Source organism: Sorex fumeus, unplaced genomic scaffold (assembly GCF_029834395.1).
Source record: "Sorex fumeus unplaced genomic scaffold, SorFum_2.1 ptg000094l, whole genome shotgun sequence".
NCBI lineage: Eukaryota > Metazoa > Chordata > Mammalia > Eulipotyphla > Soricidae > Sorex > Sorex fumeus.
Window position 1 is genome coordinate 17,724,553 of NW_026606151.1, and position 16,996 is coordinate 17,741,548.

Below are 16,996 nucleotides of genomic sequence, written 5' to 3' on the forward strand. Positions count from 1 at the left end.
GCAGCAGTTTCTTGTACCTGTCTCTCTCTGTCGATAGCCTCACTCATGCCCCATCTTCATTTCCAGCTCGGGCTCCTCACTGGACATCTGTTTTCCCCCTGGGTACCCCAAACCTCCCCCTCAGGGTGCCCCGCGGAACTTCCTCCTTTCCCCTTTAAGCCTGCCCGAGTTCCATGTTCTGTCTCAATTAGCGGCTTCATCCTGGATAGTCACTGCATTGCATTCCATTTCCATTTCCTTCTCCCCAGTGGAAAGCTGAGCTGCTTTCATCTCTTTCTTCCTTCCTGGCCTTTTTAATTAATCACCAAACTGTGCGTTCTGCCCGTGTTTCTTGGCCTGGTGGTGGTTTGTCTGTCTTTCCGTTCCTGTTGCCTGGCTCCAGACTGCCTCATTGTATCGGGGCAGTGACTGGTCTCTGCCTCCATTCCCTTTCTTGGCACTGACCGACCACATTGTCACCACAGTTGTTTTCTCTAATCCCATTAGTGACCCTCCCTGGTCTAAGCTCTCTGTGGTCTGAGCTTCTTGACAAAAATCTCAGCTGGTCAGCTTGATGCAGAAGCTCATGGCCGTCCCGAGTCCTCACCCAGCGCTTTTCTGCAACCCAGCCAGAGTTTATTTTCTATTTTCCGTGCTTTCCAATCAGCTTCTCATCCTGGCAAGCTCCTGCTCTGAAAACCATAGTCTTAACTCTGCCCTTTCATCTGTCAAGATTTCACGCTGTCAGAGAACCCATAGCACATACCACATCACGTTATAGCTGCATGTTTATTTATTTCCAGATTAATTATTTGAGAGTTCTGTTGTATGCTTGGCAGAGTTTTAAACATTGGTGTCTAGCAGTGGTCTTGCCTATAGAAAACTTACGTTAGGACATGGAGTTACTTAACATTGGGAATCAACCCTCTCTCTCTGAAAATATTTGAAGGCTTGTAGTTGATGTTTCATAAGCGACTAACAAAAGAATAAATTTCTATGTGAAGAGGGTTCCCTGTGGTCATGATATTTTGAACAGTGGACATGGGTGACCTGGACTGAAGTACTCTTTGGTCAGAGAAAGGCAGACAGCTGTGATTGTGGAGCGAACTCGCAAAGGAGAAAGCAGTGGTTGTGTGTGTGGACAACTTCTCAGAGAAGTTCACCTGTGAAGAACTGACTTCATGAAGAGGATGTGCAGAGTTATAAATAATTGTTTGTATAGCACAGCGGGTAGGGCGTTTTCCTGCATGTGGCCAACATGGGTTCGATTCTTTCGTCCCTTTTCGAGAGCCTGGCAAGCTACCAAAAGTATCCTGCCCGCACAACAGGGCCTGGCAAACTCCCTGTAGCGTATTCGATATACCAAAAACAGTAACAACAAGTCTCACAATGGAAATGTTACTGGTGCCCACTCGAGCAAATCAGTGAACAACGGGAGCACAGTTCTTCAGTGCTGCTCACAATAGGAGAAGTAAAGAGATCTGTGGAAAAGGAGAGTATTACTCCAGACAGCAGAAACAAATCTGGTGCATTCTTGAGAAGGTAAAAGGGGTGCAAGAACATAAGTGATCCGTGTTCTTACTTGGAGTCTGGGAGCTGCTGGAGGCAGCCTGTGTTTTGATTCATCCTAAATCCCTAGTCTTTGGCATGTGGCAGCTACTCACTCGCTGTAGTTCTGGATTTAACTTTCACGCTCGCTCTGTTCCTGTTACATTCTTGGGGTGTTATGACCCGGAACATAAAGTTAGACCACGATGGTTCTGCTTTCACGCTGGTGAGCCTTGGCTGAGGCGCCAGGAAGCAGATGACAGGGTAGATGATTGGGCGTTCGTGGAGGTGGATGAGGACAGGGTCACTGGGCAGAAACGGCCTGAAGGGGAGAGGGAGCGTTTCCGGAGATGGCAGGGAAAGGGAGCAGTTCAGAAGGAGCTACCGCTGTGGAAGAAGGCGCTGAATATCACGTAGAAAATGACTTGGCAGAGAATTTCAATAACTTAAATGTTCTTGATTTGCCTTTTTCTTTCCCACCCAACACACACAGTTAGCTTGTCAAAATAAACTCTTAATATTTTGTGACTTGCATGTTCTTGAAGTTCCTGAGGTTGTGTTACGTGATTTTGGCAGGAGAAATGTACAATTATCCCAGCATTGGGTGTTGTGACGAGGAAGGACGGAGAGTGGGTAATTGTATCCTTTCTTCTACATTCCTAGTGTGTCTTGGGTCAGAGCTGTCAGGAAACTATTTCCTTTATATAAATAATATCAAACCTGCAAGCTCCGTCCCTTTGTAGTGTGGTATGTTCGACTCAACATCGGTTAGAGATTATGATTGGGAATTTTCACACCTTGCTGAAGTCATTTGTTTCACAGATGTGTTGCCTGATTCCACCGTGGGTTTGTTTAGCCTGCAAGCCTGATTTTCTGTAGTGGCGCAGGAAGCTTCTGCTGGGAGCTACTCACTAGAAAAGTGTCTAATAAACAGATACCAAGAACACCAGGCAAGGAATCACAGCCACGGGAATCAGTTCCTCAGTTCATGCACTCATGCTGGACAGAAAAATCTAAATTCCGGTATAGATCGATGGAATTCTTTCTACTTGCAAATTGCTGAAGTTTTGGTTTTACCCAAATACAACTCTGGGTTATATTCATCATCAGAATTTAGTATTTAGGGCAGTAGAGATAGTGCAGGGGTAAGGCATTTGCCTTACATGCAGCCGACCCCAATTTGATTCCCAGTGCCTGTAAGGTCCCCCCAAGCACCACCAGGATTAAGCCCTGAGCACCAGTACCCCACCATGTTTGGGGTACAGCCCCAAACTGTACCCCACCCTCCACAGAAAAAATCCAGTATGATAAAAATATCGGTTCACTGGATCATAACACTGTTACACTGTCCTCCTGTTGTTTATCGATTTGCTCAAGCAGGCCCAGTAACGTCTCCATTGTGAGACTTCTTGTTTGGCATATTAAATACTCTCGGTAGCTTCCCAGGCTCTCCGAGAGGGTCACTGGATCATAATGCAGAGAACATGGGGGAAAAGATAAATTTAATTAAAATTAATATATACATCAATGGCTTTTCCCTTCACATATTAGTTAAGTTCATTTCTTCTATTCTATTATAAAATGATGTTTTCCCCCTTGAGAGATGAGGAAAGTTTAATGTCAAAAATGAAGAACATGCTAAGATTAAACTTTAAAAATTAAATTTAAAAATAGGATCACTTAGCTTTGTTAAGGGCTGGAGCGATAGCACAGCGGGTAGGGCGTCTGCCTTGCACGCAGCCAACATGGCCGACCCAAGTTCGATTCCTCTGCCCCTCTCGGAGAGCCCGGCAAGCTACCGAGAGTATTCGATATGCCAGACACAGTAACAACAAAGTCTCCAATGGAGACGTTACTGGGCCCGCTCGAGCAAATCGACGATCAACGGGAGGGCCTTTACCTTTACCTTTAGCTTTGTTCTGTAAACGTTCTGATTTTGGCTGGGTGGTACTGTGTTTCGTTAGCAAACTCATTCCTGACATAGTGAACAGTAGTTGGGAAACTGAGGAAAGATTAGTTGCCTTGATCCTTGTTCCTGTTCAATCTGTTTCTGCAGAGGCATGTTCGGGGAGCTCCTCTCAGGAAACTGTGGTCTTCAGCTCTTGAAATATTAAGTATCTTGGCTCTGCTCCAAAGCCAGGCTAGATTACCTCCCCCCGCCCTTCTTTCTTTTCAAACATATTATTAAGTCATCAGGACAAAGGAGGTTCACTTTAGAAAGCGTTCACTCGAGCATCCACAGGCAGACAAAGGTCTTTCCCGGTCTTTCAGGGGTGTCCAGTCTCACAGGGGTGGTAGTAAGTTCCACAGATAATAAATCAGAGAAGGGGACATGGTCACATGTAACTCAGGATGTCCAGAAAGCCACCTTTGGCATGTGCTTCCCTCTCATTGAGAAATCTTCTCCCCGGGACGGGGCCCAGAGTGAGTTATGTGGAACAAGCCCAGGCTGGAAGCAGGGGTGAGGAGGAGGGGCACTGTGCAAATATCCCCTTATGGGAGTCACCGAGAGCCCAGTAGTCATCCAACTAAGTAGAGTTTGGAAGCCCGAAGGGGTCAGTGCGAGGGGAAGGTGAGACCCGGCTGGGGAGGGTGGAGATGCACCCAAGGGTGCTCCTTTCCCACAAGCTCTAGACTCAGCGGACACTTTTCAGGATGAGCTCAGAGATCTGCCCGGAGAGCTCCAGTGTGGCCGGAAGGCTTCAGATAATGTGGAGGCTTTCTTGGTGAATTCTCTCCGGTGACTCAGTGTCTTCAATATCATATGGGAATAATAACATGAGCACCGTCCACTGTGGATTCAGGCCACAGTGTGTGTAAAAGTGGCTGGGGTTCGAGCTCCAGAGGTCTGAGCTGTCCAGACTGCAGCGGGCAGCTCCTGGAAGGTCTGGGAAGGAAACTCAGCTCTCAGAAAGGAAACTGCCAACCCTCGGGGTGGTGGGAGATGGGGGGAGTTACCTTCCAGAACTTTCTCTATTACCCTGTGCCTGGATTGTGTTTCTATAATTTGAAATTTGAAATTTTGTTGTTGTTGTTGTTCACTGTGGCTAATCACATATCTTTGCAGTGCTGTGATAGTAACCATTTGATGTGATTTTCCTCATGCTTTCAGTATGCCTGATGGGTCTCATCACAGGGGATGTGTTTGGACCTTGGCAGGGTATTTGTGCTCTGGTAGGCGTGTTGGATCCGCACTTTGCCTTGCTGTAGCGACTACTGTATTGATTCCTTTTCGAAGTTGGCAGATGATGTGAGAATGAAAGGTCCCATGGCGCCAAGTAGGGAAATAAGTTTTGATGTGGAAACCAAAGTGGAGGCACTCCTAGGCCTTGCCAGCCCCTCTTTTTTCTGCCACGGGTAGCATTCATTTTGTTGTATGGTTGGCATCAGCCATGGTGTCACCATAGCTGAAATTTTTACATGGATTGAATTTTACATCCATCAATTTAAGTGCATTACAAGAATTCGCAGATTTTTTTCCCCCTCGTGGGCAATTTCAGTCTGAGATTGATGTGGAGTACAGGGGCCTTGTCTTCCAGCTCGCTGGTCCTTGCCATGCGCACCTCATTTCTGTGTCCTGTGTTGGTGAAATGCACACAGTGGAGATGTCGTTGGTTTAAGTACATGCAAGTGGGTGGTGAGTCTTGCTGTGTATCTTCTAGGGCTTTGGTGTTCCTACTACAGCGTTTTCCTCTAGCGGCAGATTTCTCTCTCCTCTGTCCTTTCTCTTCCCCTCTCTTTCTCTTCCCTCTCTTTTCCTCCCCTTTCTTCTCTTCTCTCTCTCTCCTCCCTCTCTTCCCTCCCTTCTGTTTCCCTCTCCTTTCTCTCCCTCCACCCTGTGCCGGCACGAACTGAAGCTGTGTGTTGAACACAGATGGGCTCTTTGCTGTTATTTTGCTCCCAGCAGAAAACAACTTGTGTGGGGTGGGTTTTCCTCGTGTTCATTGTTTGTGGGCACGGTGTCAGAAAGCGTGAGAAACAGTTGCTTTGATTCATGGAAGTAAACAAATGTCCTTGTTCCCCAAGACAGCCTTTAAGTCCTGAAATCTAAAAAGGTTGCTTCTTGGAGAAAGAATGAGGAGTAGCTGAGATGCGATGCATTGAGGAGCTGCTGGGAGAAGTTCAGCCAGAGACCTTTGAAGAGTAGTTTTGTAATTTTGGGTTTTGTTTTTGGGTCATCTGTAGGGCGTTTGCCTTGCACGCAGCCAGCCCGGCTGAGCCAGGTTCGATTTCTCCGCCCCTCTCGGAGAGCCTGGCAAGCTGCCGAGAGTATCTCACCTGCATGGCAAAGCCTGGTAAGCCACCCGTGATGTATTCAAGATGCCAAACACAGTAACAAGAAGTCTCACAATGGAGACGTTACTGGGCCCGCTCAAGCAAAATTGATGAACACTGGGAGGACAGTGTCACAGTGTTTTTGGGTCATGCCCGGCTTGCTGCTGGTTCTGTACTCAGGGGACCACTCCTGGTGGGGCTCAGGGATGCTGAAGATCCAAGCCCAATTGACTGTGCTCAGGGCGAGCGCCTCACCTGCCATGTGCTCACACTGGCCCCTGAAGAGTAGGTTTGGAGGCGAGAGAACTGCCTGCTTGGTGGCCACAGAAATCTGCCCCCTCAAATTCCATCTCCCACTGATACCCCCTCCATCCTGATCAGAATGCTCAGTGTGGTTTCTGGAATGAAATGGGGGTCCCGGCTTATAAAACTGTCATGGAGACGATTTTTTCCCCCTCATAATCCTAGACTTTGCCATCTTCCTACTTATCTCACCAGCTCCCTGCCATAATAACAGCATAATAAAAAAAATTACATTGTTGCCTTATTTTCTTGCTGCTTTGCAGTATCTTTTTTATTATTATTTATTTATTTTTTTATTAGTGAGACACCATGAGGTACAGTTGTAGACTTACAAATTTTTGTGCTTGGGTTTCAATTATACAGTGATCAAATACCCATCCCTCCACCAGTGCCCATTTCCCACCACCGCGGATCCCGGTATCCCTCCCACCCCCCATCCCCCCATCCTCCCATGCCTCTGTGGCAGGGCATTCCCTTTTGTTCTCTCTCCTCTTGGGTGTTGTGGTTTGCTTTGCAATATCTTACTGTTACCCTAATGTACCACTCAAGTAGCTTGCCCTGCAGTGCCTTTGAAATCAAACTTTTAGAAAGATGATGTCAATTGAAGAGAAATCTAAGTTTGGCATGGTTTTTCCAAAGTTTACTTAATTTCGCTGCGTAAATGCCTCTGGGTCAGGTCCCCAGAATTCCTCTTCTCTTTCTTTGCATAATGCCTGGCCTCCCTGTCTTGTGGTGAGAAAGTCAAGTCACTAGCATGATCATCCTGAATCAGGCTGAACCATTCCCCTCGGCCAGCTTCTGTAATTTCACTGTCATGGCCTTTCTTAAATCCACCGTTACCCCACCCGTCCTCCAATTATGGATGTTTAAGAATCAAGGGACTTAATCAGAGGTGTGTCCAGGTCAAACTAAGAAAAATCCCACTGTGCTTGTACATCCAGTTCATTCCCACAAGAACCTGAAAGAGCACATGACATTTGACTTTGCCGGTTCTGCCCGATGGTGCCTGCATGTACCATCAAAACGGGATGCAGGCTGGTGCCTTCTCAGTACTAGCAGAATGTTTAAACCTGAGTGCCTGGGTATGGAGCTGAGATTTCGCTGGGAAAGGAACACACCAACTGGGCAACTTCTCAGGCTACGCACGTTTTTCTGTGGAGCCCCTCCAGCCAGACAGGAAGTCGGGAACCCTTCTCCTCCGAAGGTTGATGGCAGGTTAGAATGAGGACTGATAACAGTGGGTGCCTAGTGGGTGCTTTGACAGCGTCCGACCTCATGTCACTGGGCATCAGTGTCTACTTCCCCACTTGGCCTCAGGCCTGGTCTCGGGGGATGGATTGTAGCCACCCCCATCCCCCCAATATCTTTCCTCCCAGCTCTGGACCTTGGCACTTGTCCTCCAAGTGGAGCCTCTGAACTTCTTGAGATGCTTTTCCTGGGTTGAAATCATTCCTGATTCCCTTCTGGGATTTTCTTTTCTGAAGAGATGATTTTTTTTTTTTTTTTTGCGCTTTTTCAGACACTCCAGACGGGGCGTCCTGGGCCTCCCCCCTCCACTCCTGTCTGTCCTCCATCACTCCAGGCCAGTCCCTCCTTGTCCTCTCTACTCCTTCTGTCCCCACTGTTTTTCTGGCTTGCCTGCCTGCAAAACTGGCCGCCCTGCAGCCGGCCAACTGCCTCTTTTTCCCTCACACATCCGCTGCCAAGAGGATGGTAAAGCCAGAGCCGTGCCACCAGCGACCCTGAACGCCTCCCAGTCCCCCCATTTCTCTTTATCTCAGAAGCACCCTCGGCTCCTGTGCCGATAAACACCTGCCACGCCTTGCTCTGCCATCTCTGCCCACGCCTGAAATCTCTCAGTGGTTCCCCGTCGCCCTCTCAGTAAACTCCAAATCTAGGGCTGCCAGTTTGGAGACTGACTTGGTCTGTTTCCTGCCCAGTTACCTGGGTCCGTTCAGCCTGTAAGATCTGTCCAGTCTTGGGCCCCCCATCCCCAATTCAGGGAGTGGAAACTTTCTCAGCTCTCCGCATTCTGTCTCTGTCTCAGTGACTCTCACCCTCTCTCCCTCCAAATGCCCCCTCCCATCCCCGTTAGCTCTCTTTTCTCTTTCATACGTGGAGGATGTTCCAAAGGGCTTTCTCCAAGGTGGTACCCTGAGAATCAGTGAAGTGTCCCCTCTGCGTTTGGAACCTCCCAGGCAGGGTCTGGGCCTCTTCTCTGGGGGGTGCTTGCTGGGCCCCAGGGTTTGATGCAAGAGCCAGAGCAGGTGGTCCTGTGAGGGCTCCACAGGGCTGGGGCTTCCCCCTCCCCCACCAGCCAGAATTGCCCCTTCCAGGTTTGCATCAGGTCACGCCTGCAGAAGGACTCAGGTGCTGCTGGTGCTGGAAGTTGGTGAGCCTCAGACTCCCACCTCCACTCTGTCTCTCCACCCCGCTCTCCTTCTTGTAGTACCTTCCTTCAAGTAGGGTGTGTCATCTAGTTGGGACATCAAGCTGCTCCCTTCTGCGGGCAGGGGCAGGACTTGTTTGCTCAGAGTGGACCTGGAAATGCGGACTTGGATCATGTAATCTTGGGAGTGGCAGTGAATGAATACATTTGCAAATGGTTCATTAAGCAGTCCTCTGAGATAACCCTGGCAGTCAGCTGACCTTTATTGAGACTTCCTGGCACCAGGGATTATTCTAATCACCTTATTGTCATTCATCTCTTTCTCACTTGCTGTACCCCATGGGGTAGGTCCAATCATGTGTTTGAGATCTGTATATAGTGACAGTTTTGGGGGTCTTTGACTGGCCTTTTAACCACTACCCTGCCCCGCCTCTGCTGGTGTAGCTGAGGGCATTGCTAGGGTTGGAGAAGGATGGTGGGGGGCTGGATTGCACAGGTTTTCTGTCCCAGAGGAATTGTAGTTCAGAGTGAGAGACTGGAGGGGGGGTGGTGCGGCAGATTATCCAACAGGACATGCGCGATTTCACAGTGGACTTTCACATGCCGGTGTGGGAACACAGAAGAGGAGATTTGTACTTGCATAATTTCTTTTTGGGGGGAATGGTCATTTATAGCCTAGCAAATAACTAAGTAAGCCACTTTTCTAAGGATTTGAATACAGTCTGATATTGCCAGATCACGAAATGGAGCCTGCAGGGCTAGATGTTTTCTTTGCTTTTTACAAAGGGAAGATCAATAAAGGGGCTCCTTATGAAGATCCTGTGGATTCCCAGGTCCTCTGTGCTCAGAAAATGAAATCATGTTTCCCCAAATGAAAGTGACACCCAGCTTTGTTTTTTGAAGATGTCGTGTTCCCAAGTAGCCTCCTCTGTGTAGCGTGCAAATCCTGGTCTTTGAAATTTACCTTTTTGTTCTTGTCGTTCTTACAGGAAGATCATGAAGAAAGTGTCCATGGAGCCATCTGAGCGGCTGGCCAGTCTCCAGGCTCTGTGGGACAGCCAGACGGTGCCCGAGCAGGGCCCCTGCGGTGAGCTTGCCTTTCCAGCCCAAAACGCATGCTTGTCCCCCGGCAGGAAGCGAAGGCTATTTCTAGTGTGCTACTGTAAAGGTACAATTAGTTTTAAGGTGTAATTAGCACTGCACAGACTTCAGATTGGTGGACAGACGTTCCTATATTTAAGCCATCTTATATCCTGGTATGTACTTATTATAGAACAGGAGCCAGAATTCGTAGTTTTTTGGGTTTTTTTTGTTTTTGTTTTTGTTTTTTTCCAAATGGGAGGAATAACCCGCGTTGTCCACACCAACCGTATTTAAGCGTGGAAATAGGGGCTGGGAAGTGATTTAGCCACTGAGTCCCTTCTGTCATCTGTTTCAGGTGGATTCTCTCAGATGTACGCCTGCGTTTGCGACTGGCTTGGGTTCTCCTACCGGGAAGAGGTGCAATGGGTAAGTGGGTCTGGGTGCAGCACGCGCCCGAGAATAGAATCTGTCTGGATTTGCCGTCGGTGCTTTTCCGTGATTGAATTTTGAATTCCATCTCTCACAGGACGTGGATACAATTTACCTGACACAGGACGCCCGGGAATTGAATTTGCAGGATTTCAGCCACCTTGACCATAGGTAAGCGGCTTGTTGGGGGTTGTTTCTTCAACTCTCTCTTCTGTTGTCCGAACGGTGTGTATTTGCAGACAGTCTCGGGATGGTTGTCTTTCCAGTAATTGTTCCAAATGTGTTCCTCATTGTGTGAGGGTGAACATATGTGCCTCAAATCCAGCCTTTGTTGCTTAGAAAATGTGTAGTTTTATCACAGAGACACTCTAATTCTCCGGTTCTTATATCAGTTCACAAATGTTTGTTAATTTTTCCTTGTATGGAAACTAGAAAGATAGAAAGAAAGAAAGAAAGAAAGAAGGAAGGAAGGAAGGAAGGAAGGAAGGAAAGAAAGAAGGAAAGAGAAAAGAAAAAGAAAATGCAGTATCATTTGATCAGGTGTAGATGAGACAGTACGTGGCTTCCACTAAGTCAGAAATTCAAAAGATCAGCAAAAAGGCAAAGTGGTTCAGCTTTTCCCAGTGTCTTATTTTTACTGAAAAGCAGAGTTCCTTTGTGCAGCAAAAGATACTACGTTAGCATGGAAAAGATTTATTGCACGTTATTTTTCAAGGAATTAATATATAGTTTCAATTTGCATTTTCATTTCTCATATGACAAATACCCAAAAGATCACATCCAAACAAAAGCTTGGTCATGTTTAAGACTATGAAGGAATCTGGGGATAGCACCACTGAACCCTGATTCTGCAGGCTGCTTTCTCCTCTGACTGCCTATGTAATTAGACTTTTGCTTTTATTGGGAAATACCAAGTAAAATACTTAATACCTTCCCTTTTCATTTCTCAGTTCACTTTCTGCTTAACCATGCAGGAAATCTCTTGGCCAAAATATGTGTAGGAAGTCTCCTCATATGCAGGAAGGAGAGAAGTCTGGGCAGGAGAAACATACCCAAAAGTTCCACCAAAACAGGGAGCAAGTCTCAGTGAGAGACAGCACCTCACCACAAACACAGGCATGGTCAAACCCGCCCCACTGTCCCTGGGAGATCCATGCTGCAGTGAAGTGGGCTAAAACTATGAAGAGAGGACACTGCAATAGTGGGGATAATGCCAGGGGGTGGAAACAGGATTTAAGATGGTGTCTGGATGACGGGGGAGATACTGGGAAGGTTGCAGTGCATATTTTGCATGCAGGACCCCTGGATGCAATCTCCAGCCCCATGTGGCACCCCACTCATCAAATTGGGAGCAGTTCTTAACTGTTTCCTGCTGTGCCCTCTCCAAAAACAAAACAAAACAAAACAAAACAGGTAATTGGGCTATTACCAATATCTATCAGTCAGAGGGATAAGAAGTGGGTGATAATAATTTGTGGAATATAAAGTAACATAATAGGAGAATAACATCTAAGAATGGTAGAGATAAAGGCCAGGAGCGGGGGTCCCATGGCTTGGAAGCTGATCTCATGTGCTGGGGGGAAAGGCAGGTGGGATGGAGAAGAGACCACCAAGTAAATGATGGTTGGAGGGATCACTCGGGATGGTAGATGCGTGCTGAAAGTAGACTATGGACCAAACATGACGGCTGCTTGGTGGCTATGTTGCAAACCAAGCCAAAAGGAGAGAGAAGAAGGAAATGTGTCTGCCACAGAGGCTGGGAGTGGGGAGGAAGGCCTAAGGGTGGCGGAAGGGACACTGGGAACGGTGGTGGAGAATGGGCACTGGTGGAGGGATGGGTACTCGAACACTGAATGAAACATAATCACGAAAATTTGTAAGTCTGTAACTGCATCTCATGATGATTCATTAAAATTTTTTAAAAAGTTAAAAAAAAAGAAGTTGGTGATAATGAAAAGCATTTCTTGCTATTCCTACTGACCAAATGGCATCCAAAGGAGGACTAGAGTTCCAGCTTTCTCTTAGTTCACAGCAAGTAGCAGCACCTGCCTCCCCTTGCAGGAAAAGGGGAAAGGGACGAACACTTTTCTCTACTGTCAGGTCCTATGAGTCACATACGCCAAAATCAAGATCCTGAACCTAAAAGTCTCTCAAATAACTGCAACTTTGAGGTTTTATTACCACTCTCCAATGGCAAATATTGGCAAACTGATTTCCACCAAGACAGGCACATATATTGTACTAATGCTCAATTCATAAAGCCAGATGGCATGTGCTAGGACTGAGGCATAAAATTTCCTCCTAGAGTAAAAGTTCTAAAACGATAAATCAGCAAAATGCTACTATAGTTTTTTTTTTATTTAAATTTTTTTATTTAAATTTTTTAAATTTCTGGACCATATCTGGCAGTGTTCAGGATTTACTCTTGCCTCTTTGCTCACAGATCGCTGTGGTGAGGTTCAGGAGACCATATGCAGTGCTGGGGATCTTGGTTTAGCCATGTACTAGACACGGGTACCAATCTCTGTACTCTCCACATTCGTTGTATGTTGTTTTGTCTCAAGTATGTGAAGAAAATCCTGCTTTCTGCAGATAGAAAAACTATTTTAATAAGCGTATTATAGAATTAATAAATTTTCTTCTGTGAAATGTTACCACCACTCAAAAAGATTCTGAAAGATCTTACACAACAAGGCATCTAAAACCCATATATTTTTGTTACAAGTATTGTTTTTGTAATAAAATCTTTGCATTTTGTTACATTTGAAGCCATATGATGGTTTTTGTACTTTAGATGGATCTATCATGACTTTTTAAAAATTTAATCTTATTTTTACAAAGTTGTTCACATGATTTATTACATTCAATATTCTATCACCAATCCCACCACCATACACCTTCTCACCACCATTATTTCCAATTTTCCCAACCACCACCAAGCCTACCACAATAGCAGGCCCTAAATCATTTATTTTGTATTGCTTGTTATGATTAATTTGCTAAAAACAATCAAAAAAATATTTCCTTAGAACAAAGTGTGTGAAGCTTGTTGGCATCTCACCCTGGAGCCATTAAGCCCTTGTATCAGAGATTACTAACATGTTGTTACAGGTTAAGCCTTGTGTGTTAATAATTTTTTCTTAATATTTTCTTAATCAATATTGGTTGCCTTCAACTTTGTGTCTCATCCAATGTGGTGTGCTACTCCTGGTATATCAGTGGTGTAGAGTATGAGATGTCACTCCAGAAATTAAAAATTCTGATGGGGTGATACAACTGGATTTAAATTTTAACTGGATGATGACTTTGGGGTCCGGAAACATCTCTGCAGCTTGCTGATCTCTTTTGAGATTTATTTATGAGTCTCTGGATCATGGCTGGTTAATGAGCTTATATGGCACCAGAGGCATTTCATGGGGATGACCGCCAGGCTCTCAGAAGGACAGAGGGACGAGGAGAGGTCACCCATTCCAGACTCCATGATAGTCTGGAGATTTCAGTCACTAAACCAACCATCATACCTGAGTTTTTCAACAGATTCATTCCTGAATGAAGCTCGTCTGAGCCCGTAGAGTCCGGCCATGAGCATCTAATCACAATTTTGTGTATCTTAAAGCAAATATTGGCTCTTTAGGTTCTGGGTGATTCCATTCTCTGGATCCTATAGAGGTCGATAAATCATTCTTGGGCGAAGTATGTCTTACAGAATTGAAGACACTTTAGGGAAACTTGAGGTGTTTCTTGGACTTGATGAATTTTGTATTATTAATTGACTAAGCATAATGTCCATGCTAACCTAGCAAATCCACTGTGTGGTTCTGGTGGAAATTGAGCACCGCCATTGTTACAGCTTGAAAGCAAGTCTAGTCAGTATATACTGACTTGGGTGTGATGTATTTCCTGTAAAACTGGACCGGAGCGATAGTCCAGTGGGGAGGGCAAACCCGGGTTCAATCCCTGGCATCCCATATGGTCCCCAAAGCACCGCCAAGAGTAATCCCTGAGTGCAGAGCCCCTGAGCATCGCTGGGTGTGACCCAAAAAGAAAAAAAAAGCTATAGCTTGCTGAAGCCTAGCCTTCTTCAGCTTCTTTCCTTTCATGTCCTCTTTTGTCCCCCCCAATTTTTGTTTGGTCTCTGGTACTGTGTATGATTCCTGAGCACTGAGCCAGGAGTGAGCACTGCTGGGTGTGACCTCCCCCCTGCCCACATGTAAAACACCCCCCAAAACAAATAAACCAAAAAAAAAAAAAAAAGACATGGTGTTAACGAGAGGGCTGGTTTCCTAGAGTTCTTATGAAGACTGTGGATTAATGTTTTTTCGGTCCACACCTGGTGACACTCAAGGCTTGCTACTATCTCTGTACTCAGGGATGACGCCCAGCAGGGCCTGGGAGACCACCTGGGGTGCCAAGCATCTAAGCAGGGTCAGCCTGCTGTACTGTGACTCCATCCCCAAGAATATACAGCTTTAGAGCCATCCATGTCTCTTGTTCCTGGAAGATTTTTCAGAGGCGCTAATCCCATGGATCCTCTAACAGACTTGCTGACATGCATCGCTGAGCTTGAACTTGGCTCTGGAGAGTATGCCGAGCCGTTCCTTCCCTCCAGATGCCTGTCTCTGTGCTGTCTCCTTTCTGAATGCATCAACGTGACAGTCTTTGGCTGGGAACTTATAGGAAGGAGTTCAGGGTGGGGATGAGTGTTGTCAAGTTGTTCTGTCAGCCCTGGTATAATTCTGACCTGATCTTGGTGCTTTCCCTTTATTCCTGCTCCCTTTTTAAAAAAAAAAAAAAGCCAGAATGCTGTTTGGAATATGGAAGGGGGTGAGAATAGCTTCTGCTCTTCTCCCAGATATTCGGTGCGTAATTGGGTACAGCGGTGCTCTCCAACTCGGGACTGGCGGTGAGCCAGGTCCCCAGCCCTGAACCACTGATTTCTAACGTCTACAACAGTCAGAGCACAATTGTGAATGAAGCCTTCGGCGTGTTTCCTTATTAGAAACGGTTTGGCTGAATGTGATGAAAGGGTTGGGAGTCTTTGGTGTGGAATCCTGTGGTTCTTCCACCCTGCGTCACACACACACACACACACACACACACACACACACACACACACACACACACACCCTGCGTTGCCCAGTGTAGACTGAAAACTTTTTGTGATTAAGGAAAGCAAGCAGGGGATTATGGAAGCAGATGCCTGAGTCACCTCTCTGCTTGGCCTAGAATCGTGATTCTGCTCCGGCTGTGTGACCAGGGATATCTGTCTTCCTCAGGGGTCTTCATCAATCAGATGAGGTTAACGAGGGCCAGAAAGATGGTACCAGGAGTAAGGCATTTGCCTTGATTGTGGCCAACTCTGGCTCGGTCTCTGGTACTGTGTATGATTCCTGAGCATTGAGCCAGGAGTAAACCCTGAGCACTGCTGGGTATGACCTCCCCCCTGTCCCCATGTAAAACACCCCTCAAAACAAATAAAAACAAAAGACATGATGTTAATGAGAGGGCTGCTTTCCTGGAGTTCTTATGAAGACTATGTGGATTAATGTATTTAAAGCATTTGGTGCTATTACATGAGAAGCTCAGATGAATCCTTGCTGTATCTTTTTCTTTTTCCCACTGTAAAAAACATCTTTATTCATTTTATTGGAGTATTTGTACTTTATACACAAAGATGAAGTGTTTTCAGAAACCAATTTCTTAACTATCTGACTTTCAGTAGAAATACTTCCAGGGTCAATAGGTAAAAGAGCAGAAATCCAAAACCAACATTTAATTCTTGAACCCAGCCGTAGAAAGCAAATCACTTCACAATGCTTTTTCAGCATGTCTGATTTGGGGGGGGGGGGGTAAACTCTAAATAATAGTGGTGAATCTTTTATTGAAACAATGAATCTAATCAAAGCAGATAGAGTGTTAGCTAGAGTTCATCTGCCTCACAGGGACGGGGAGGGGTGGGGGGTGGGGTTTTATTGGGGTTCTTCATGGTAAAAAATAAGTATTGGTAAAGGGAAATGTGTTTGATATTTACATGACTGAGACATAAACCTGAAAGCTTTGTAACCTTTCCCACAGTGATTCAATAAATTAAAAAAAAAAAAAAGATGAAGTGTTTTGAAAGGTAACATTGAATAATTAGTAGCTTTCCAGAAAAAAATAATATTCAAATACTTGCTCTCTTAAAAGACTTAAACAGTTATTTAAAGTGACCAATTTTCTTAGAAGATAGAAAATTAGAATTTCAACCTCCTCATATTGCAGAAAATTTTGGATTTCTTGAAGTTAGTTATATTTTTTTAGTACTGCGCATGTCAGTTTTACTCCAATGGTGTTTTTATTGTGTGTGTATGTGTGTGTGTGTTTGAAGCTTTATTATTTAGTATAGCATGTAAGCTGCTTGCCTTGCACATGGCTGACCCAGATTTTATCCCCAGCAGCCCATATGGTCCCCCAAACAAAAACAAACTTTATTATATTTATTTTGGATTTTTGAGCCACACTCCGCCCTACTCAGAGGCTATTTCAGACTCTGTTTAGGATTGACCCTTGGCAGTGCTTAAAGTACTGTGTGCTGTTGGCGGTCAAACTTGAGTCAGCCACATGTAAGAAGCCCCTTAATCCCTGTACCCTATGGCCTGTTCTGTCTCTCTGGCCCTTCTTTTAGGGTTTAAGTGAAGGGTTTGCATCATTCTGAGATGGAAATAATTTGATTGCAGACCCAGCTAGTGGTTATTAATAATAGTAAAGAATCTGCATTTCATAAATTTACATTCATAAAAAGGTTAGAGAATATTAACTCAGCTGCCTTCAGCACCGTAGAAAAATCTTTCCTAGGGTTGGATACCTTAAAACATGTTTGCTCCCATTCTAAGGAGATGGTAGCAATGCCAGATGGGAGTGAGCAGGAGAACCCGAAGGTGCCATCCTGCCGAGACACAGGGTGGTTCCCTGAATCACTGTAACTCCTTAAGGTGAGCATCCTTCTTCTGA

At 45.6% G+C, this 16,996-nt stretch overlaps 1 protein-coding gene across 10 annotated transcripts in view; it reads left to right on the forward strand.

The window, feature by feature from the left end:
- Positions 1 to 16,996, forward strand: part of CARMIL1 (capping protein regulator and myosin 1 linker 1) — a 362,886-nt gene that overhangs the window by 156,920 nt on the left and 188,970 nt on the right. For all 10 annotated transcript variants that reach the window (XM_056132249.1, XM_056132250.1, XM_056132255.1 and 7 more), the window contains exons 6-8: positions 9,484 to 9,581; positions 9,933 to 10,003; positions 10,104 to 10,177. In XM_056132249.1, the coding sequence (XP_055988224.1) occupies positions 9,484 to 9,581; positions 9,933 to 10,003; positions 10,104 to 10,177 (243 nt within the window). The remainder of the gene's footprint in view (positions 1 to 9,483; positions 9,582 to 9,932; positions 10,004 to 10,103; positions 10,178 to 16,996) is intronic.